The following is a 23361-nucleotide window of genomic DNA, read 5'->3' as shown; positions in this document are numbered from 1 at the left end:
CAAGAGCCCTGACGTCATCTCAGCCCAACTCGACAGCTCTGGAATGAACCAGAACACCAATTGAGGCTTTCTTGACCAACATCAGTGCCCAGCCTTACAAATACGGTCATCGTCTGACTGAATGGGCACAAATTCCCATACACAGACGTCTTGTAAGAAGCCTTCCCAGAAGAGCGGCTGTTGTTCTAGCTGAATGTCGCGCTATTGTAATAGTGGGACGTCCAACAAGCTCATGATCAGGTGTCTGAATACTTTTGGCCATATAGTGTCTGTTCATGCATTTATTGACTCCCTGTATGATACTTTCTTACCTTTACACTTATCTGACGTTATTTGGTTCACCACTGATTAACAGGCTGCGTCCCAAACCACATTTCATGTGCTACGTAGTGTGTAGTGTGTGATTTGGGATGCCTGTGCTTTGAATGCTGGGCTTGACCTTTGAGCTCTTCATTGAGGCAGCATAGGTTCTTCAGACCTTCACTCCTGGGACTGAATGACTGACATTAATAAGAATTATATAAGATTATGTAAGAATTAAAAATTCCAGCTACTAATGTTTTGTTTATTTCATTACAGCTTCATCCATGAACTTCTCGAGCGAAAGGTAAGGTGCTGAATTCCACCTACAGAACAAGCCGGTTTCAGCTATCAGATGGTTACGGCATGAAAAGGGCTTTTGTTTGGCTCTAGATCTCGAATGAGCCATGTAAAAGCAAGAACGTATCACACAAGGTCAAGGGAGTGTCAGATTGGCACAAACCAAAAAGAATCCTCTCTAAAAAGAATCCATTATCTTTACTCACCGTCTCTGCTATACTCATCGTTGGTTTATTTGTTTCTGTGTATGTCAGTACGCTCACGTGAAGCCGGTAGTGACCCCCAGGTTTGCCGTGTCTTGTTCCTCGTCTCTCCTCAGCAGCCTGGGAAAGATCAGCAAGAATTATGATCTCCGCATTCAGGTAAATCATATTACAAGTTTCCGCACTTTTATTAACTCTATTTATTAAGAATTTCAAAAACAAATGACTTCCGATTCATTTTTCCATCATCATCATACCAGCGTTTTAAAGCCATCAGCAAACCATGTTTTTGGTTGAGCTCGTGGCCACTGAGCTGTCACATCATCATCACATGAAAATCTTCTTCCCCTTAAAGCTTCCTGAGCGTCCAAAAAGGTGGAAATCAGACGTCGTTCTCAGTCTCTCAGACACGACCGATTACTACTCCTCCCGTCCCGCCCTCATCGCTTATAACCAAAATACCAATCTTCTCATGTCCGATTCCTGATAGTAAACCTCCTGCATCTTGCACAACCCGAGGAGAGTCGTATCGCCACACTACCCCTCCAACAAGTGTCCAATCTGCGGCTGATTATAATCACCTGCCAACGTTGGGTTCCATAACACGTACAGTGAGCCATGGTGAGGGACCTTCCCTTCGTCAAACATGGCCAATTGTGTTTGTGTGGATACCTGGCCAGGCCGAATGAGCACAAATTCCCACAGACACAATAAAACTCTGATGGAAATCCCCCTATTCTAGCCATAAAAAGGAAGCACCTTCGCGCTATTGCCCATGATTTTACAATGAGACGTCCACCGAGTCAGATGGCTGTGACGTTTCTAAACAACTGTAACGAATGTTGATATTCTGAACGTCTTCGTTTCAGAGCCACATCAGTGAAAACAAAAGCGAGGTCGAGCTGGTGAAGAAGCTCTTTCCGAACTGCGCGTCGTACACGGACGTCTATTTGAAACACGACCTGCTGACACACAAGGTGAGACGCCGATGCCGGACGTTAAGGCTCGTCTTACGGTCGAGTTCCTCAACACCGAACCAGCTTAATGATTTAAGCGGTGTCTGATTGGCAGACGGTGATGGCTCATGGGTGCTACCTGTCGGACGAGGAGCTGAAGATCTTCCGCGAGAAAGGAGCGGCGATATCGCACTGCCCCAACAGCAACATCTCGTAAGTCAGTTCAGCTTAGACAAAACCGAACAGCAGGGCCACGCCGGTGAATAATAGTGGTATTATAAACTTCGGGTTTTTTGCACAAGTTTCTCTCTGTGTTACTAAGACTCAGTAACAAAGGCAATCCGAAAAGGGGGCAATTACTTTTTCACACCACTCCATTTCATTTTAAATAGCCGAAATATGATGTTTCTTGTCTCTCTCCTCTCCAGCTTGATCAGTGGCATGCTTAACGTGAGGAACGTCCTAAACCACAAGGTCAAACTGGGATTGGGCACAGGTGAGTTCTGACGCCTCAGTTTCGCCTCAGTTTCCCCAATTTTTTGCACTTTTGTCTGATCAAATGGTTTCAGATCCTCATTTCCGACTGAATATCAAACAAGAACGTAATTATCGGGATGTTCCGCTAGCGCACCAGCGCCAAGGTTCTGAGCTCCTCGGTTGGAAACTCGGCGTTGCCACCGGTCGACTGGGCGCCATCTAGCGGGCATAATCGACACGTATCTGCTAGATTAGCAGATAGAGGCGCCTGTGCAGAATGTATGGGTGAAAATGGGTTCCGCTTGGGGCTGCGCGCTGGGCTGCAATCAGGGATCCACCAGCACCGAAAGACAAACTGACTACACTAAATTGGGAGAAAATGCATGTATAAAATAGAATAATAGGGAAGCTACTTGGGTGCTCGGGTGGCAGAGCGGTAATTTGTACCACTGGAATCCAGCGTTTGTGCCATTTTTAGTTGACTAACACATCACTACCCTCTGATTTATTTGTATTTTACTTCTACTGTATATCCATTTCTTTTGGGACTGGGTTTGTATTCAAAACGCTCTTAGTCTGAAAACTCCAACATGTTGTGTTTGCTTTCTTATGCAGATGTAGCCGGCGGCTACTCCACATCCATGCTAGATGCCATTCGCAGAGCCATGGACACGTCCAAGGCCCTGAGCATGCAGGACCCTCATCTACAGCCTCTCACCTTCAAAGAAGCCTTCCGTCTGGCCACACTCGGGGGCAGTGAAGGTACGTTCGTTCTCTTAAGCACCCGGATAGGCTGAGAGCATCACCGAGACTCGGGACTCATGAGCTCAGACTCGTATGACCGAATCAAATCCAGTTAATTAGATTCGTTCTCCTGTATTTGCAGCACTCATGCTGGACGACTGTATAGGAAACTTTGAGGTGGGGAAGGACTTTGATGCTCTGCGAGTGAACCTGTGTGTTCCTGGAAGCCCCGTCGATGTGTTTCCTGGAGACGGCCCCGAGGTATTTCTAATTAGTGGGCACAAATTCCCACAGACACTTAAGAGGCTGCTGTAGCTGTTAATAGAAGTCTCATAGTCAAGTGTCCACAGTTTTGGGCATATAGTGTAAATTATATCATGTTTTATTTAATGATTTGAACTCATGCAGCAGTAAACTGAATCGTTTCTAACTATTATTTTGTGCTTATTTCAGGTTATTCTGGAGAAATTTCTCAATCTGGGTAAGAATTATTCAAAAATCATTTACACTCTAGTGTTTTGTGTTACTATAAATATTTACATTAATAAAATAATTCATAATATGGGCCTGAAGTTGTCATTAGTGTCGTAATGCCAGGAGTCATTCTGTTAATGATTTGCATACCCTCAAATGAAGTCGACACGGCCATGCCCACAATTGTTCTTAACACATGTAAAACACAGTCCTGAACTCACACAAACAAGAAAAGTCAAAAGTGTCTGTTACGCAAACCGCTGGTCTGGGCGGTCACATGAACAACGGTTGGCTGATGTTCATACAGGGTGGGAGCTGGATAGGGACTCTTCATAACTGAGGCAATTACGACCTCTGCTGGCTGATTGATGGCGCCTGCACATGGATGGGGAATAATGCTGATCAGGGTGTGGCTCTCCGTGCACAAAGCTGATCCGCATATGAACTCATCTCGTGCAGGTGAAAAGATGCAGTCAGGTACTGCACCTGTGTGTCAGTCTCGCTCTCCTCAATCAGGACAGGGATCGGCATCAGTAGAGAGGAAGCGTAATGCAAGTGGGTAATTGGATACGCTAAAAGTTGCATAAAATGCATAAAACAAAAATATATTCAGTGTGTATATATATACAAAAAGTGCTACTATGAATTTGAAAGACTGACAGTCAAATAAGGCAAAAACTCCAACCATAGCTGGTTGTGAGTCATTTATTGTTAGTAAAACTCTGGGCTGCAGTTTCTCTTTGAGTTTGTACATTCATCTTTCTCTTGATTCAATGATTTTTGTCTCAGTCAGGTAAATCGTCAAGCGTTTCTTTCATCGTAGGTTTGATGTTTCATCACGTCAAACGATACAATGATATCAGTAATCAATAATGAAGAATCTGTCTGGTGTGTGTGTGTGTGTGTTTCCTGATATTGCAGGTGATGATCGGAACATCGTTGAAGTCTACGTGGCTGGGAGGCGAGTGGTGCCTTTTCATGAACCCTAGTCAGTTCATCTGGTTTTACGAAGTCCGGTTAACCGGGAGTTAATGGTGCTGCACAGAAGAGAGCACTTTATTAGAACAGTGCCATGAAAAAGTATTTACCCCCCTTTCTGATTTCTTCAGTGTTTGTATAATTGTTACAATTAGGTTCAGATCGTCAAACCAAAAAAAACCCATTTATTATTATTTAATTAATCCAATTAAGCACATTCAATAGATGACCAGGTTTAGGTTCAGACCAGACAGACTCAGACTTGATTACTGCAGCCATGTTCAATCTGAACATCACTGCAGGACCAGCATGCTTTGCCTACCTCAAATAACCAGTGTTTATGACTCCACTGTTAGAGAGAATAAGAATGGTGTATGATAGGGGCATCCAGTGGAGAACGAATAGGAACATAAAGGCTCGTCTTATGTTTGCCAAAAAACATCCTGATGACCTTTCAAGCCTTTTGGAATATACGTAGATTGTGGACTGGGGGTGGAATTCTTTTTGAAAGACATGGGTCCTGTTGCATCTGGCATAACGTTAACACAGCCTTCCACAACGAGAACATGAGAACATGAGTGTGATGGTGTGGGGATGGCTATTGTTCGGTCACTGACCTTTTTCCCCTAATAAATAAAACTAATATGGAATCGAGGAAATCAAAGGGGGTCATATACTTTTTTATGATACTGTGTCATAAGATGTATGTTGAAATTTTAATATCTATATTTTAGATATTTTAATAAAATTAACATTTTACAATTTTCACCTTGGTAGCATCTCGCCTTCATTTGAGACCAACCATTGTTGGTACAGGGTGTAGATGTTTAGTTAGGAGAGTTTCGATGGATCATGAGATTAAACCACATTAACTGACCACAAATATGTTTTGTGTATCTGTTTACCCAGAGTCAGTAATTCAGGAGTGTATTTGCATTTTCATTGGGTTCATTTTATATAATGAGTCGTCATCCAGGGTTGGTCGGGCGTCTACAAACAAACACGATTGTCTATGCTTGGCCGGGGGGCGGATGGTCAAGGCTCTGTGAAGGATTGCCGTCCGGTCTGAGATGTGTTCCTGCATTGCACCCGGTGATTGTAGGAAAGCTGGACCCACAGTGACCCTGACCAGAATAAAGCGGTGGTAAAACATAGAAATGAAATAAAAAATTAAATAAGCTGTATATGCTTCTGACTTTTCTGTTCCAGCATGAAGGTCCATTAGGGTTGAACAAGTTTGGTGTTCAGGAAGTCTAGTGGGTGCACAGAGCCCTAAAATATAGACGGCCAAGAATGTTCTGTTGTTGTGGTATGGATGGATGGATATGGAAGACAGGAGAACAGTGTAACCCGGGACCATTTCACTGGTAGTTTAGTAGCGCCAGTGCCAAGCCACCACTGCCTCACAACAACATCTCAGATTGTGTTTTTTTTTTCAAAAACTGTGTTGTCTGGTGCCTTTACTTTATTAATCGTAACAAAGGACTGATCTCAAATTATAACTTATCTAAAAGGTAATAGGACCACTGGACCAACACAAACATGTTTACAAATTAATACTTGCTTATAAAGTATTTATACCTAAATTACCCGCTTATTTGCACACTGTATTCACTGTAAAGGCTCACATTGCACCTCATATTGCATTTTTTTTTTCTCTTCTTTCTTCTATTTTTCTCTCAACTTACATTTTTTTTAATAACTTTTTTGGTACAGTATGTTTTTCTTTTGTTATTTAGTAGCACTAATGTGACCAGGCAGTTATAAAAAAAAAGCATTTCACTGCTAGTTATACCATGTATGACCTGTTTGTGTCAAACAAACTGTGATTTGATTTAATATTCTATGGGCGGCACGGTGGCTGTTGCCTTACAGCGAAAAGGTCCTGGGTTCGATTCCCAGGTGGAGCGGTCTAGGTCTTTCTGTGTGAAGTTTGCATGTTCTCCCTGTGTCTGTGTGGGTTTCCTCCTGGAGATCCGGTTTCCTCCCACAGTACAAAGACAAAGTGCAAGTGAGGTGAACTGGAGATACAAAATTGTCCATGACTGTGTTTGTTATTAACCTTGTGAACTGATTAATCTAATGTGATGAGTAACTACCGTCTGTCATGAATGTAACCAAAGTGTAAAACATGTTGTTAAAATCCTAATAAATAATAATAATAATTGGATATTCTATAGTTTCTAATCTTGTCAGAGTAAAATATTGGCCCACAGGATACTGTATTCATAAAAGTAGGCAACACTGAACAATGAATGCCTTTTTTACCATTGTATTAAAAAATATAACGAATTTTGTGCAACTAAAAAAAAGAAAATAAGATCTAAAACGTATAAAAAGAAAAAGTATATATATATATATATATACAGTGTATCACAAAAGTGAGTACACCCCTCACATTTCTGCAAATATTTCATTATATCTTTTCATGGGACAACACTATAGACATGAAACTTGGATATAACTTAGAGTAGTCAGTGTACAGCTTGTATAGCAGTGTAGATTTACTGTCTGCTGAAAATAACTCAACACACAGCCATTAATGTCTAAATAGCTGGCAACATAAGTGAGTACACCCCACAGTGAACATGTCCAAATTGTGCCCAAATGTGTCGTTGTCCCTCCCTGGTGTCATGTGTCAAGGTCCCAGGTGTAAATGGGGAGCAGGGCTGTTAAATTTGGTGTTTTGGGTACAATTCTCTCATACTGGCCACTGGATATTCAACATGGCACCTCATGGCAAAGAACTCTCTGAGGATGTGAGAAATAGAATTGTTGCTCTCCACAAAGATGGCCTGGGCTATAAGAAGATTGCTAACACCCTGAAACTGAGCTACAGCATGGTGGCCAAGGTCATACAGCGGTTTTCCAGGACAGGTTCCACTCGGAACAGGCTTCGCCAGGGTCGACCAAAGAAGTTGAGTCCACGTGTTCGGCGTCATATCCAGAGGTTGGCTTTAAAAAATAGACACGAGTGCTGCCAGCATTGCTGCAGAGGTTGAAGACGTGGGAGGTCAGCCTGTCAGTGCTCAGACCATACGCCGCACACTGCATCAACTCGGTCTGCATGGTCGTCATCCCAGAAGGAAGCTGACGCACAAGAAAGCCCGCAAACAGTTTGCTGAAGACAAGCAGTCCAAGAACATGGATTACTGGAATGCCCTGTGGTCTGACGAGACCAAGATAAACTTGTTTGGCTCAGATGGTGTCCAGCATGTGTGGCGGCGCCCTGGTGAGAAGTACCAAGACAACTGTATCTTGCCTACAGTCAAGCATGGTGGTGGTAGCATCATGGTCTTGGGCTGCATGAGTGTTGCTGGCACTAGGGAGCTGCAGTTCATTGAGGGAAACATGAATTCCAACATGTACTGTGACATTCTGAAACAGAGCATGATCCCCTCCTTTCGAAAACTGGGCCTCATGGCAGTTTTCCAACAGGATAACGACCCCAAACACAACCTCCAAGATGACAACTGCCTTGCTGAGGAAGCTGAAGGTAAAGGTGATGGACTAAACCCAATTAAGCACCTGTGGCGCATCCTCAAGTGGAAGGTGGAGGAGTTCAAGGTGTCTAACATCCACCAGCTCCGTGATGTCATCATGGAGGAGTGGAAGAGGATTCCAGTAGCAACCTGTGCAGCTCTGGTGAATTCCATGCCCAGGAGGGTTAAGGCAGTGCTGGATAATAATGGTGGTCACACAAAATATTGACACTGGGCACAATTTGGACATGTTCACTGTGGGGTGTACTCACTTATGTTGCCAGCCATTTAGACATTAATGGCTGTGTGTTGAGTTATTTTCAGAAGACAGTAAATCTACACTGCTATACAAGTTGTACACTGACTACTCTAAGTTATATCCAAGTTTTATTTCTATAGTGTTGTCCCATGAAAAGATATAATAAAATATTTGCAGAAATGTGAGGGGTGTACTCACTTTTGTGATACACTGTATATATATTATGTATGTGAAGAAGTGTAGCAGTATTGCACATGTACAAATGCTTGTTATAAAGTTCTTAAATTGCCACTACTGTTAAAGCCACTTCAGTTCGAGTAAAATCAGAACTGTAACAATAGGTGGTGCTAACATGCCATGTATCAACCTAATCTGCTGCTGAACATGAGGCCTGAACTCTGTGAATAAAGACGCTGTGTTTTGTGTGATCGTTTTGTGTGGTGGTGTTAAAGCCACAGTCTGTCCCTGCCCTGCCCACACTCCTTCTTTACCCCCCACACAGAGTCCTAACAATTAGTTTTTGTGTTTGAAGCGAGACAGGTCTGTAATTACTGAACAGCTCAGACCAGTCACGCCAAGTCCACCATGTACTGGAGCTCACAAAGGCTCAGTGGGAGGCCTTATCGACTGTTTTTACTATGGTGTTTCGGTCCTGAGGGGTGTTCGGGGAGTCCATATTTGGAAGATGACTGTAATTCGAGAGCGTTTGTGTTTGGTTCTCGGCCTTTTCACCATGCTGGCACGTTTCTCAGCATCTTTGCTTTTTGACTAGAATTACTCTGTTAGTTCTCTGTTTAAAGCTGCAAGGAGAACAAAAGTGGTAAAGAAGGTCGGGACTAAATGTAAAGAATCAGGGAGTAAACTGATCCTAACATAAGTGCACTATATGGCTAGAAGTTTGTGGACACCTGACCATGAGCTTGTTGGGCAACTATTGCATATCCATGAGCACTATAATCCCACAGCCAACCCTATTTATGTGTGACTATAACAACCAACACAAAATTTATTTATTTATTAATTATTAGGATTTTAATATCATGTTTTACACACTTTGGTTACATTCATGACTGGACAGGTAGTTACTGGTTACACAAGATTCATCAGTTATAGTTTTTGTCAAACACTATATAATACACAATATAATATACACCGATCAGCCATAACATTAAAACCACCTCCTTGTTTCTACACACACTGTCCATTTTATCAGCTCCACTTACCATATAGAAGCACTTTGTAGTTCTACAATTACGGACTGTAGTCCATCTGTTTCTCTGCATACTTTTGGGGTGGACCCCCACAGGACCACCACAGAGCAGGTATTATTTAGGTGGTGGATCATTCTCAGCACTGCAGTGACACTGACATGGTGGTGGTGTGTTAGTGTGTGTTGTGCTGGTATGAGTGGATCAGACACAGCAGCGTGTCCACTCACTGTCCACTCTATTAGACACTCCTACCTAGTCGGTCCACCTTGTAGATGTAAAGTCAGAGACGATCGCTCATCTATTGCTGCTGTTTGAGTCGGTCATCTTCTAGACCTACATCGGTGGTTACAGGACGCTGCCCACGGGGCGCTGTTGGCTGGATATTTTTGGTTGGTGGACTATTCTCAGTCCAGCAGTGACAGTGAGGTGTTTAAAACTCCAGCAGCGCTGCTGTGTCTGATCCACTCATACCAGCACAACACACACTAACACACCACCACCATGTCGGTGTCACTGCAGTGCTGAGAATGATCCACCACCTAAATAATACCTGCTCTGTGGGAGTCCACCCCAAAAGTATGTAGAGAAACAGATGGACTGCAGTCAGTAGTTGTAGAACTACAAAGTGCTTCTATATGGTAAGTGGAGACGATAAAAAACAAGGTGGTTTTAACGTTATGGCTGATCAGTGTATAATAGGTGTGGCCGAAACATTTGATCTGCAAAATTAGGAGGTGTGTCGACACGCTGTTATTATAACTAAATGTTTTTCTCGCTTCATCATTCCTCATTCACGTTATAAAGGATCTGATGATGAGCTTATGGGTAGATCTGGGTGTGCTTTAGGAAAACTCGAGCTTGTGTAATACTCTCAGCCTTTTTTCTTTACATACAGGTCAGTCTGTTTTTAGTCACAGAGGAAAGAGGAAGTTCAAATGTGGAACGCGGTGCACGGGGAACCTCATTTGATTACTCACAGCGTAACCGTGTCTGTGTGGAACGAAACTGTTGTATTAATTACACAATGGTTCTGTTTGAAAACCTAGTGAGCTGCCTTGCTGCCTACTGCCTACCTGGGCAGCTTCCTTGGTACAGGGGATGTTTGTTTGTTTGTTTGTTTATTTATTAGGATTTTAACTTTGGTAGGTTTTACACTTTGGTAACACTCATGACAGGAACGGTAGTTACTCATTACACACAAGGTTCATCAGTTCACAAGGTTATATCAAACACAGTCATGGACAATTTTGTCTTTGGACTGTCTGTCTGTGGGAGGAAACCCACGCGGACACGGGAAGAACATGCAAACTCCACACAGAAAGGACCCGGACCGCCCCACCTGTGGATCGAACCCAGAACCTTCTTGCTGTGAGGCGACAGTTCCACCCACTTAGCCACCGTGCCGCCCTATAGGGGATTTTAATAAGACCCTTTTAATAAGGAGCATTTTAAGGAATCTAAGAATTTAGACATGCCTTCTTCTCAGGAGTGTAGGATGACGTAAAATGCGTCTGTTTAGAGAGATCCCGAGGTTTTTAGGCAGACCCAATGACAGTCACTCAGTGCATTATTCTTATCGGGTTAACGGCGGCTCTGGCACCTATTTTATAGTAGGAATATCATAAAATGAATGTCATGCCAGATGTAACCATTCATGACGCATACGTCATCTGGCATGACATTTTATGATATTCCTACCATAAAATAGGTGCCAAAGCCATAAGAGTTGATGTCAGGAATTATAATAGTGTTATGGTAGCTGTACTGGCATCATAAAGCAAACACCAAAGATTCCACTGTAACAACTGTAATTAAAATCAAACATTCTAAGTAATTAACGGTGTCGTTGATAAGAAAGATGGTAAACACGCCTCTGTCTCAACTTTTTAAAATGTGTTGCAAGCATCAGATTTGTTTAACCACAATAGAGGTCAGTAAAAAACATTTGTTAATTAAATAACAGCAAGCAAATCACTGCTTCTTGTTTTTATTGCCTTTTACAAAGTGTCCCAACTTCTTTGGAAATGGGTTTGTATGTCATGTCATAACATTTTACGTGACGTGTTGTTATGCAGACAAGCACATTTTTACAGATGGGTGGGTGTTGGGGAGGAGGGCTGACTGAAGTTAAAGCAAACACGTTTGAGGGGGGTGAAGAGGTAACGAAATTCCTAGAAACCAAACATCCGAGCATGTGTGTGTGTGTGTGTGTGTGTGTGTGTGTGCAGTGCCTAAATTAGACTGTAGAGTTGAAAAACAACATGTATGATTACGACAGGGTGTGCAGTAAAATATCGAAACGTATACGTCATCAAAACAGCCCAAACGTTGGCCAAAAGTATGTGGACACCTGAGCTTAAAATATTCTAACATAGTCTAATGCTAAAACTATTGGCATTAATTGAGTACTGTTCCTCCTTTATGGCTATAACAACCCAAAATTGGGAAGTGTGTCTGTGGGAATTTGTGCCTTTCTAGTTAAAAAAGCATTCGTAAAGTCAGGCACTAAACTGGTGGCTCGCGATCAGTGTTTTGATTTGAATCATTTCCACAAAAGTGTCCAAATAGTCTAACTGCTACCTACCCTGACTGATAGTTGGTGTATTAGTAGCACTAGTTATTTTTAAGAACATCATTTTGGTTAGTTTACGAGTCTGTCCTGACCTAGCTTGTATGGCTGTCGTTTCATACAATTGTACACTTCTTTAAGATGGGCAGAACTGACCACTGAGGTATGTTCTATCCTTTTCCAGATCTGTGTGTTTCAGTTTGATCATTAACTTCTGAATATTGTTCAGATTTTACTTCAATCAATTGAGTAGTTTTTGTTGGCACCAGACCCACTGTGACCCTGACCAGGACACAATAGTTTGTAAAAAAAATAAATGAATGAATAGATGAATAGAATAGCTTACAGGCCAGATGAAAAACCACTATCGGTTATGAAATATTTTCCTGCCTATACAGCGTGGTGATACTTCATGAACGTCAGCAGTGGGTGTGGCGGTGCCAGGTGTGCATTCAGAACGTGTTGCTCAACAGGCATCCAGGTGAAAGTAAACAAACCTCGATACTAAAAGCTGGTGCTGGTGCTGGTGCTGGTGCTGGAATGCACATTAGCGGATGTTAGTGTTGTGGTAAACATGTACAAACATTCCTGTACAGTTTACCACATCTATAATTAACCTTTCTATTATACAGGTACAAGGTTTTTCTCTGTGAGGAATTTGGCATTTTCTTTCAATACCTAAATGAGTTTTGGATGCCTTTCTATAGATGGGTGCGTTTCCGGTTAGGCTCTGGATTTACAGTGACCCTGACCAGGATGCATGTTTTTTTCAGGTACTTCAGATACAATAATGAATTGTTCCTTAGATACCTTCCTCTTGTCATCTTAATTCAAAATACAGGTCACCCGGACCTGCGCAACATTTTACCACATACCTGAGAATTGTGTGATCTTAACTGTGGCATTGTGGGATCATTGCGTACACCTGGCGTCCAGGAAAAATGTCCATGAATAAGGGTATTATAGTAATATGCGCATATTATAATGTAATAAACTGTAAAGTGTTCGTTTAACAATTAGGAAATTGTTTATCATAAATGTTTATCAGTGTTTATTTATTTATTAGGATTTTAACGTCATGTCCCACACCGAACAGAAAGGACCACCCCACCTGGGGATCGAACCCAGGACCTTCTTGTTTACCCTGTTTACCAGTGCAAAGACAATCTAAGAAAGGTAGGGTGTCACAACTAGTCGATTGCAAAATGGGGTAAAGTACTGGACTAGTAATCAGAAAGTTGCTGGTTCAAGCCCCGCCACTGCAAGGTTGACACTATTGGGCCCTTGAGCAAAGTAAAAGACAGGGTAACACAGAAGATGCTGTTCATTAAGGTTGCCAACCGTCCCGTAAAATACGGGATCGTTCCTTATTTGGAAACTAAACGTCGTGTTCTGTATTTTTATTAATATAAAAAGAAATGCTGCAGATTAGACCGAGACAGGCCGATATGTATGAAACAGAAGGAAACTGCTGCTCTCACTCAGCCTGGCTACGCGAGTCACGACCAATGAGAAGCGCTGTCAGCGGTAAACACCCGCCAACCCGCCAGCCCAGGGTGTTCCTTATTTCCAGTTCTGAATCTTGGCAACCCTACTGTTACTGCTGCAGAGGGAGTTTTTGCATTTCACACCACGTAGCATCACAACAGGTCCAGATCATTGAACTACACGTCTGCCTTGTTGAAAAGGCTTTCCCTGAGTCTGAAACAGCGTAAACGTTTACAAATTCACGTACTAAGATAGAGGTTATTGTCAACGCAGTGACAGCGCCGCATTTTGTTGAAATAACCCTATAATAACCCTTGTTTAAATCCTGCCAAGTGTCCTCTTTTTTAAAAGCCAAAAGTTGGTCAACCTAGTAAAGCAGATACAGCTGAACCTATCTGATGATTGTACATGACTCTTGTGTTGATGGCTGATGTAAAGGCTGGTGATATTATGGTGTGTTATGACTCATCTATGATGCACCTAAACAGCCTCCAGCCTTTGTGCTTCTCTCACATCAATGGTGGAGAACATACTGGAAGTGCATTAGTCACTAGTACACGTGTGGTAAAAATGTATAGTCAGCGTCTCCGGTGTGGTGTTCCGTTTTAGGTTGCCACTTCCGTCCCGCCCCCGGGTGTCGGCTTGACCAATAGACTCTGATGTGACGTATAAACCAGCCCCCTTACTAAAGAAGGAAACAAACAGTAAAAGAGAGAAGAGAGAGAATATCAGGGAAGGACGAGAGAGAGAGAGAGAGAGCGGGGGTGAGAGAGGGAGGTTCTGTCTGGGGGTTCATTTATCTCAGCCAGCCACACAAAGCCTTTGGAAAAACAGAACCGTTCCTGAACCCGTTCCGAAAGCACCGACCCGGATTTATACTTTATTCACAACTGTAACTATTAGGATTTACCTACCGATTAAGGTAAGAGTCAAAGACTGATCTGATTTCTGATAAGATAGAACCTTAAAGGACTGGATGTGTGAAAGCTTACTGTTCGGTGGATTAACGACGTGTTTGCTGACGTGTAGATGCTCACCAGTAATAAATACTGACCATTTTCCAGAATGAAGTTATATAATGACCTGTTAAACCGATGGGTCCTGGTAGACAACTTGTCACCACCACCATTATACAGAAATGGCACAGATGTGGCTTACCTGGACAAAAACAGCACATATAGGGCAGACAAGTTGGGTGGTTAGTTAACTGCTGGGTATTTTGGTTAATCAACAGTAAATAAGATTTAATAATACTCCAGTCATCAAGATATGACCCAAACAATGGCCAGTTCACTCCCCAGCGCCAGTAATCTATAATTATGGACGTGATTTGCCAGTAATCGATACGAACCAACCCGACAAATAAAGACACGAACACCAGGTCAGGTCAGTTCTAAAAATCCATCTGAAACAATGACTAACTGACCTGTCAGCAGCACTGTTTTAAACATGGACCTGACCTGCCAGGGGGGAAACAATACAAGTGCAGTTTTATTTACCCATCTTACTGTTCAGCATTTTAAAAGTAATTTAACATTTATTGCTTTATTAATGAATCATTCCAATGTTAAAACATACCCAGAACTACACACACACACATACACACACATACACCAGTCTGAACTACCTAGACACAACCAAGACCATACAAAACATTCTCCTGAAATATGAGTCAATTCATTGATCACTGATCTGGCAGCAACCAACATCAGATATTGCTAGTTTGCCCTTCCTCTGTTTTCGAAATCTCATTATAAAATCAAAGGACTGCTTTAGATACCAATGTAACTGATTGGAAATGAGTAGTAATTGTATAGAATTTGGTTGTTTTATTTATATACCTATATAGAATTGGCACATGTATTGATTAGTTCATCATTCTGCTGCTTTTCCTAAATTATAACAATAACTACTTGTTTTATCTGGACTATAATTACAGACTTCAACTGTCTGGGTTAAACAATAGGTCTAAGTAGACCTAATTTAGACTAAAATGATCAGCTTTACTGGTTAGGTAATTATTCTCCTGTACTTAAGTTTGATTGAGTCAATGAATAATTAAGTTAGCCCAGGTCCATTAAACATTGTCGTCTCTTGTTAATATTACTGTTTAGACATTTAAAATAAAGGTAAATTTCTTTGTTTATCCACAAAGAAATACCTAACCCAACCAGTTTTGTTCGAGGATAATTTACAACATCTATCTCACAGCAGGCTGAAGTGAACAGGAAGTTCTGTTATTACTGGCTACAATAGATTGATTAAACAAAGAGACAAAGACAAACACACTTTCCACCAAACAGTCCTCTTGTGTTTCAGTAGTTCTGTTGTTTGGAGCCATTCTGGTTGTTTTCAGTATCACTGTTGCATGTTTGCTTGAGGCAGTTTGATTAGTATCAACTAGATCTATAATTTTGGAGTCAACTGGAGTTCGATGCCGATCATTGAGCAATGAGTGATAAGAATCGATTCCACGCTGTTTTCGTCGATTAAAAAACAGTACAGTAAAGAAAAGCGTGTAAAGGGAACGTGTAGCATTATAGTACAATGACAAAAACGCAAATATCCAATCATTTAAAGGAAAATACGTAGTTTGTTTCCAGGCTCGTCGTTATAAGTTGTAGGGAACCATTTGATAAGGATCAATGGCTAGAAATGTTGGAATCGACTCCCACATTGATTCAGTGCTCTAGGAATCCATGGAGTCCACATTATTAAAAAAAAAACATTACGTTAATGTACTAATTATTATAATAATTGCACAGAGTAGTATGAAGTGTCGAATATGTTATTAGACGATTTAATCTTCAAGTCAGACTAAGGTAAAGTTTGAAATCTTATATGATTCAAATTGTTAGGAATCGATTGAGTTAGTTTTGCTCTTTTTAATTGATCAAAGCGAGATCTCAAAGATTAAACATTTATAAATAGTGAATATTTTCCCAGCATGTTCGTTATAAGTTCTTCTAAAGTAATTGTGTTAGTATTTAGTCAATTTAGCAATCTAGGGAGTCGACTTTTGATTTTGATTCAATGAGCTATGAATAGATGGAGTCGATTCTTTGTTTTTTACTACGCAAATAGATCGTGCAATTGTTAAATATGGTTAGATTAAATTGTTTAATATTGTAAATATTGTTTTTACGATTCTTTACGCAAACACAGATCGGAAAATAGCTCTTAAAACAATGCTGTAGTATTTAAATGAACTCCACATTTGGATGGATTCCACGAGAAGGTCAAAAAAGAAAACGTTCATCAAATGTGCCTATTATATACAGTAAATCATGTTAACTTATGGTTAACACTTTCTATATATTAAAAAAAAAATAAAGTACAACAACATTGCTGTTTGTTTATCATGTAAAGAGAGCTCTGGATCAGTTAAGAATCGATTCCAAAGCTTTCAACTCGACTCATGTCTAAGTACCTGTACATGGAAGAATCGATTCTTTACGTTCGATTCCCAGCTGATGTATCGGGTGTCTTCGTTAGCCAGCTCGGCTAACCCGGAGGCTCTGTTTGACCTCTGGACGACGTTTAGCCTTTGTGTGCTGTTATTCGATCACATTTGTCATCTGAAGCGGTTAAAATTTTTACATAAAGTGTTTTGGATAAAGAAACCTCGCTAATGTATCAGTTAAAATCGTTAATGGTTCATATTCAAATAAAGTAATGACCGTTAACGGTCGCGTGAGGTTTAAATTTAAATTTACTTCAACGTGGCGTGCGCGAGACAAAGCCGTTGGTTTTTGAATAGATGAAGATCTGAATCACAACTAGTTAAACTATCAGTATTAATTACCATTAAACTGCAACCGGTTTATTATTTACATGTCAAGCTCAGTTACTGGTGTGAAAATGTTGGTTTGGGGTGCCCTTTCCAGTTAAGAGTGGACAGGATGACAAAATGTCCAAATGTTGTGTTAAATCTTTAAACATCTGACGCACCTTATGGTGCAAATGATGGACCCCTCGTCATACTTTTATTTATATACAAAACATATGCTTACGTATATTACGAGCCCAACTTTGTTGCCAAAGTGCAAACACTTGTTTTTTAAGGAATGGGCACAAATTCATACAGACACTCCAACATCTTGTGGAAAGCCTTGGAGTGGAGACCGTTATAGCTATAGGAAGGAACTCCAGATTAGTGCCCATGGTTTTGTGACGAAATGTCCAACAAACTCCAAAGGAGCCAATTTACATGGCCAGAGGGAAGTCACCAATGGTATCTGTGCATCACAAATGACTAAATGAGCACAAGTTCACACAGACAGTGCAAAATTGTGTGGAAAGCCTTTCCAGAAGAGTAGAGCCTGTTAAGGTTGCGAAGCCCGGGGTAACTCAGCGTTAATGCCCATGGTTTTTTCAATGAATCATCTAACAAACTGCAAAGGAGCCGATTTACGTGGCCAAAGGGAGGTATTGGTGTCTCATTAATGACCAAATTAGCACAAATTCACACAGACACTGCAAAATTGTGTGGAAAGCCTTTCCAGAAGAGTAGAGCCTGTTAAGGCTGCGAAGTCGGGGGCATCTCCCATAGTTAAGTCCCATGGGTTTGGGAATTCCCATACAATTCCTACACAGGGCCTGCATAGGTTAATCTACACTGGGCCCACACAAACATTAAGGAATGGGCCTCGGGGGCTGACTGTGGACAGTCATAATAATGTCTATTTAGCCCCCAAATAGGCAGGCGGCATAGTGTTTAGATATCTTGTGGGAAATCAAGAGAAATTCCAGACTTGGTGGTGGCTGTGTAATAGATGTTAACGTGGGGTTAACGCTGGGCTGGACGGTTTGCTAATCAGCAAATCCACACTGGCCCCTTGGTCCAGCCCACAGTCCATTCTTAACTAGAATTTTTTAATATTTAATGTTACAAGCTTGTTGTTTGGTGCCCAGACCATGTTTTTGTGTCCATGTAAAATCCAACAATGTCTTTATTACAAAATATTTACAGGAACACACTAATTTCCAAGCTCTAACGCCTCAGTCTAATGAACAAATGTCAATAAAATGACCTGTTCTTGGATAAATAAGTAAGCAAAAATTCTAAAACTATTGATGGGACTTTTTCCTCCAGCAATGGCCCAGGAGACCAACCAGAGCCCGGTTCCCATCCTGTGCACTATGGGCTGCGGGTTCTATGGCAATCCCAGGAATAATGGGATGTGCTCGGTGTGTTACAAAGAGCACCTGAGTCGACAGCAGAGTAGTGATCGCAGCCCAGTGAGTCCTCTAGGTAAGTTACACCACAAAAAAAAAGCTTCATTCCTCTCATCGTTTGCATTGTCCAACACTATTGAAATAATTAATTTAAACAAACATATATAAACGGAACCCAGTATTGGTTAGAAAGACTTTTTATACAACGTCGTTAGAGAAACCTGAGCCAATTACATATAAAGGAAACTCAGGCCATAATTGTTTCTATGCCTAGAAGTTAGTCGGTTAAAGACCTGCTAGTGCTCCTTAGGCAACACATTTCCAAACCTTCCAATGGTGTCTTGACCAAACAAATTGAGTGTTCGGTAAAAGGAAAGTCCCAATAACCCTGATCCAGACAGGGTATAAAGAATCGTGTCTTATTATGAGGGTCTGTACTAGTATTGCTCATGGTGTGACCTCTCAACTCAGACTTGTTCAGGTAGGGTGGCCCCACTAGGAATACAAAACTCAGGATGATATGTCTCTGATGTTCAGCCTATATATATACGTATATACAGTGTATCACAAAAGTGAGTACACCCCTCACATTTCTGCAAATATTTTATTATATCTTTTCATGGGACAACACTATAGAACTAAAACTTGGATATAACTTAGAGTAGTCAGTGTACAACTTGTATAGCAGTGTAGATTTACTGTCTTCTGAAAATAACTCAACACACAGCCATTAATGCAACATAAGTGAGTACACCCCACAGTGAACATGTCCAAATTGTGCCCAAAGTGTCAATATTTTGTGTGACCACCATTATTATCCAGCACTGCCTTAACCCTCCTGGGCATGGAATTCACCAGAGCTGCACAGGTTGCTACTGGAATCCTCTTCCACTCCTCCATGATGACATCACGGAGCTGGTGGATGTTAGACACCTTGAACTCCTCCACCTTCCACTTGAGGATGCACCAAAGGTGCTCAATTGGGTTTAGTCCATCACCTTTACCTTCAGCTTCCTCAGCAAGGCAGTTGTCATCTTGGAGGTTGTGTTTGGGGTCATTATCGTGTTGGAAAACTGCCATGAGGCCCAGTTTTCGAAGGGAGGGGATCATGCTCTGTTTCAGAATGTCACAGTACATGTTGGAATTCATGTTTCCCTCAATGAACTGCAGCTCCCCAGTGCCAGCAACACTCATGCAGCCCAAGACCATGATGCTACCACCACCATGCTTGACTGTAGGCAAGATACAGTTGTCTTGGTACTTCTCACCAGGGCGCCGCCACACATGCTGGACACCATCTGAGCCAAACGGGTTTATCTTGGTCTCGTCAGACCACAGGGCATTCCAGTAATCCATGTTCTTGGACTGCTTGTTTTCAGCAAACTGTTTGCTGGCTTTCTTGTGCGTCAGCTTCCTTCTGGGATGACGACCATGCAGACCGAGTTGATGCAGTGTGCGGCGTATGGTCTGAGCACTGACAGGCTGACCTCCCACGTCTTCAACCTCTGCAGCAATGCTGGCAGCACTCGTGTCTATTTTTTAAAGCCAACCTCTGGATATGACGCCGAACACGTGGACTCAACTTCTTTGGTCGACCCTGGCGAAGCCTGTTCCGAGTGGAACCTGTCCTGGAAAACCGCTGTATGACCTTGGCCACCATGCTGTAGCTCAGTTTCAGGGTGTTAGCAATCTTCTTATAGCCCAGGCCATCTTTGTGGAGAGCAACAATTCTATTTCTCACATCTTCAGAGAGTTCTTTGCCATGAAGTGCCATGTTGAATATCCAGTGGCCAGTATGAGAGAATTGTACCCAAAACACCAAATTTAACAGCCCTGCTCCCCATTTACACCTGGGACCTTGACACATGACACCAGGGAGGGACGACGACACATTTGGGCACAATTTGGACATGTTCACTGTGGGGTGTACTCACTTATGTTGCCAGCTATTTAGACATTAATGGCTGTGTGTTGAGTTATTTTCAGAAGACAGTAAATCTACACTGCTATACAAGCTGTACACTGACTACTCTAAGTTATATCCAAGTTTCATGTCTATAGTGTTGTCCCATGAAAAGATCTAATGAAATATTTGCAAAAATGTGAGGGGTGTACTCACTTTTGTGATACACTGTATATATATATAGGTCACTTGTAAGACTGTTTTATTAGCCACATCCTCCATATTGATGCACTTTGCTGGTATCCAATTACTGACTGTAGTCTAGACAGTAATGTTTCTCTCCCGGGTGTCTGAGATTAATGTCTGTGCTGGAATAAGGAGCTGTTGTTTAATTGCTTTGGACTTGGTCGACTCCCGCTAGAGCTGTTTCTAACACGTCCCGCTGTACCAAGACCACAGGGCAGGTCCAGAACATACCGGTGGGGATTGTATCTCACAGCTGGTTACCCCAGGAGCAGCTACAATCCGTATAGAGAATAGGAACAAAGAAGTGGAGGTAGTAATGTGTTTTTTTCTTTCTTTCTGGAGGAGCAGGAAGTCCGTCCTCGGAGGCCTCGGCCATGCAGAGACTAGAAAGCAGCCTAAACAAAACGGAGCCAGCGAGTACAGAGTCGACGACGATGGCGTAAGTTTGTTCTGCCCTCTCTGTGTTTGTGGATGAAGTTCATTTTCTTTAGGAGGGATAGATTTTGGGATTAGGATGAGGTTTAGGGATGTTATTAAACTTACTGTGTGGTCATATTTGCGCAGATTTGTGTTGGCGCAATGGCAAAACATGCTAGCACACCAGGGCTGACCTTTCAAGCTCTTAACTTCAAATCTGAGCTCTGCTATCAGCCGGCTGGGTGCCCAAACAGTCGATGATTGGCTTGTCCGTGGGGGTTCTCTTGCCATGGTCAAGAAGAAAACCCAGACTGTCACCTGAGAGGAAATCACCAACCAAAACCACAACCCCCTCCTTCCCCCTATGTAAGCCATGAGGAGCTTTAAGGAATGTGGTCGACCGTAGTCGAGCAAGCTGTACATCACAGTGGGCTTGGAAAGTTTCATTTGTGTTGTGGCACGATGACGTCAGGTGGCACAGACGTTCCGGTAGCTTCTAAATCGTGGCGGACCTTCTTAGATTACATCTGACCATCCGGTTAAATTCCACCTTGGCATAAAGAACAATAAGAGTTTTTCCTGTGACCTTAAAAGGCACCGGTGTTGAGTGTACTTTTTAATACGTTCAGTCATACTCCCCCTATTTATATGGGCACAGTGGGCGAAATGAATTATAGATCCTTCCACATGATTAAATGAACAGGTGACCAAGCACACGGAGGCTTTTGACTTCCTCGGCTTGGGGTGTGTTGAGCTCGTAGGGACAGCTGTGTGTGTGTGTGTGTGTGTGTGTGTGTGTGTGTGTGTGGCTCAGACAGTAACGGTGTGTGTTGTTTGTACAGGATCCTGCCCGCCACCTCCCTGCCCGTCACACAGCAGATGACCGAGATGAGCATCTCCACAGAGGAGAAGATCCAGTCCCCTTCCTGCACCGCTGCTCCAGCAGGTACAGTATAAAACACAAAATAATGTACTGTACTGTACCTCATCGTGCTGGTCAGGGCTGCTGTGGCTCTGGCGCCACCTAGTGTGTGTGTGTGTGTTACTGTGGGTGTGTGTGTGTGGATTAGTGTTAATGTTGTTGTGTTACTGTGTGTATTTGTTAGCGTGTGTTAGTTTGTGTGTGTGTGTGTTACTGCATGTTTGTGTCATTGTGTGCGTGTTACTGTGGGTGTGTGTTAGTCTGGGTTAGTGTATGTGTGTTACTGTCTGTAATTTAGTTCTTGAACTTCCTGTTCCCACAGTGGTAAACCAGCCCACAGCTTCCTGTTCGCCACTCAGCGACGTGGCCAAGAGTCCCGACGACGGCAAACCCAAGAAGAACCGCTGCTTCACCTGCCGCAAGAGAGTCGGCCTGACAGGTGAGCCAGCTAATGGACTTTAGCTAACACGCTAATGCTGGAACGATAACGGCTGTACGATATGTGGCCAAACCCTAACCCGGGATTGCACATCTGTTCCAGGTTTCGACTGCCGGTGCGGCCAGCTGTTCTGCGGCATCCATCGTTACTCGGACAAGCACAACTGCACGTACGACTACAAGGCCGAGGCGGTCGCAAAGATCCGCAAGGAAAACCCGGTGGTGGTGGCCGACAAGATCCAGAGAATATAAAAGAGAAAATCGCTGACCGAACGAGGACAGAGAAGAATTTAGCTGAAACGGACGACGGATTTACGTTTTTGTATCGCGGCGGTGAGGACGAAGCGGGACAAAGACAAACCGCCGCGCGAGGACGAAGCGTTAACACGACTTTATGTTCTGAGTATTTTATTTTCCTTCAGCTGCATCATCTGTTCTTCCACGTGTGTGATAAACCAACCAGAGCTCAGAGAATCAATCCAGCCAATCAAATGAAGATCTGAAGGATGAAGGGGTTTGAATCTGAATCATTGTGGAATCAAGTGGAAATGAGATTCAGCTGGTTCGTTTCCCCATGGAACACTGGGCGCAAGTCTGGCGCCAATTTCTCACAGGGCTTCAACCAATAAATCAGTCCGAACACCCAACCAATAGCACAGCAGAGATTCGAACCCAGATCTTGGCGGCAGTGGGTTAGAGTAATGAGCTGCGGCGCCACCATAAATGGATTCAAATCAAATAAAAAAGATCCAAATCAAAACAGTTTTGAATCAAATAAAAAAAAGATCTGAATCAAAAGTTTTGAGTCAAATAAAA

The 23361-nt window shown here is 42.4% G+C and overlaps 2 protein-coding genes and 1 long non-coding RNA gene across 6 annotated transcripts in view; 2 read left to right on the top strand and 1 right to left on the bottom strand.

Annotated features, from left to right (window-relative positions):
* Nucleotides 1-5614, top strand: part of gda (guanine deaminase) — a 10492-nt gene extending 4878 nt beyond the window's left edge. The window contains exons 6-14 of the mRNA XM_063018201.1: nucleotides 580-607; nucleotides 855-962; nucleotides 1673-1780; nucleotides 1875-1972; nucleotides 2188-2255; nucleotides 2852-2998; nucleotides 3123-3241; nucleotides 3434-3461; nucleotides 4376-5614. Coding sequence (XP_062874271.1) covers nucleotides 580-607; nucleotides 855-962; nucleotides 1673-1780; nucleotides 1875-1972; nucleotides 2188-2255; nucleotides 2852-2998; nucleotides 3123-3241; nucleotides 3434-3461; nucleotides 4376-4443 — 772 coding nt within the window. The 3' untranslated portion in view covers nucleotides 4444-5614. The remainder of the gene's footprint in view (nucleotides 1-579; nucleotides 608-854; nucleotides 963-1672; nucleotides 1781-1874; nucleotides 1973-2187; nucleotides 2256-2851; nucleotides 2999-3122; nucleotides 3242-3433; nucleotides 3462-4375) is intronic.
* Nucleotides 1-17069, bottom strand: part of LOC134335630 (uncharacterized) — a 17772-nt gene extending 703 nt beyond the window's left edge. For both annotated transcript variants that reach the window (XR_010015631.1, XR_010015630.1), the window contains exons 1-2: nucleotides 16872-17069; nucleotides 807-923 (exon numbers count right to left, since the gene is read on the bottom strand). This is a non-coding gene — a long non-coding RNA (uncharacterized LOC134335630). The remainder of the gene's footprint in view (nucleotides 1-806; nucleotides 924-16871) is intronic.
* On the top strand, nucleotides 14260-23361 carry zfand5a (zinc finger, AN1-type domain 5a). Of its 3 annotated transcripts, XM_063018207.1 has the most exons (6): nucleotides 14260-14363; nucleotides 18537-18695; nucleotides 21111-21207; nucleotides 22028-22131; nucleotides 22430-22546; nucleotides 22649-23361. In XM_063018207.1, the coding sequence occupies exons 2-6, from the start codon at nucleotides 18539-18541 to the stop codon at nucleotides 22795-22797; spliced, it is 624 nt and encodes a 207-aa protein (XP_062874277.1). In that variant the 5' UTR covers nucleotides 14260-14363; nucleotides 18537-18538; the 3' UTR covers nucleotides 22798-23361. The 3 variants fall into 3 exon arrangements, with proteins under 3 accessions (XP_062874277.1, XP_062874276.1, XP_062874275.1); XM_063018206.1 differs by lacking the exon at nucleotides 14260-14363 and having other exon boundaries at nucleotides 18367-18695; nucleotides 21117-21207; XM_063018205.1 differs by lacking the exon at nucleotides 14260-14363 and having other exon boundaries at nucleotides 18367-18695.

The sequence above is a fragment of the Trichomycterus rosablanca genome, chromosome 21, assembly GCF_030014385.1.
Source record: "Trichomycterus rosablanca isolate fTriRos1 chromosome 21, fTriRos1.hap1, whole genome shotgun sequence".
NCBI lineage: Eukaryota > Metazoa > Chordata > Actinopteri > Siluriformes > Trichomycteridae > Trichomycterus > Trichomycterus rosablanca.
The sequence above is the reverse complement of the archived record's forward strand: the minus strand, read 5'-3'. Positions and strand labels throughout refer to the sequence as shown.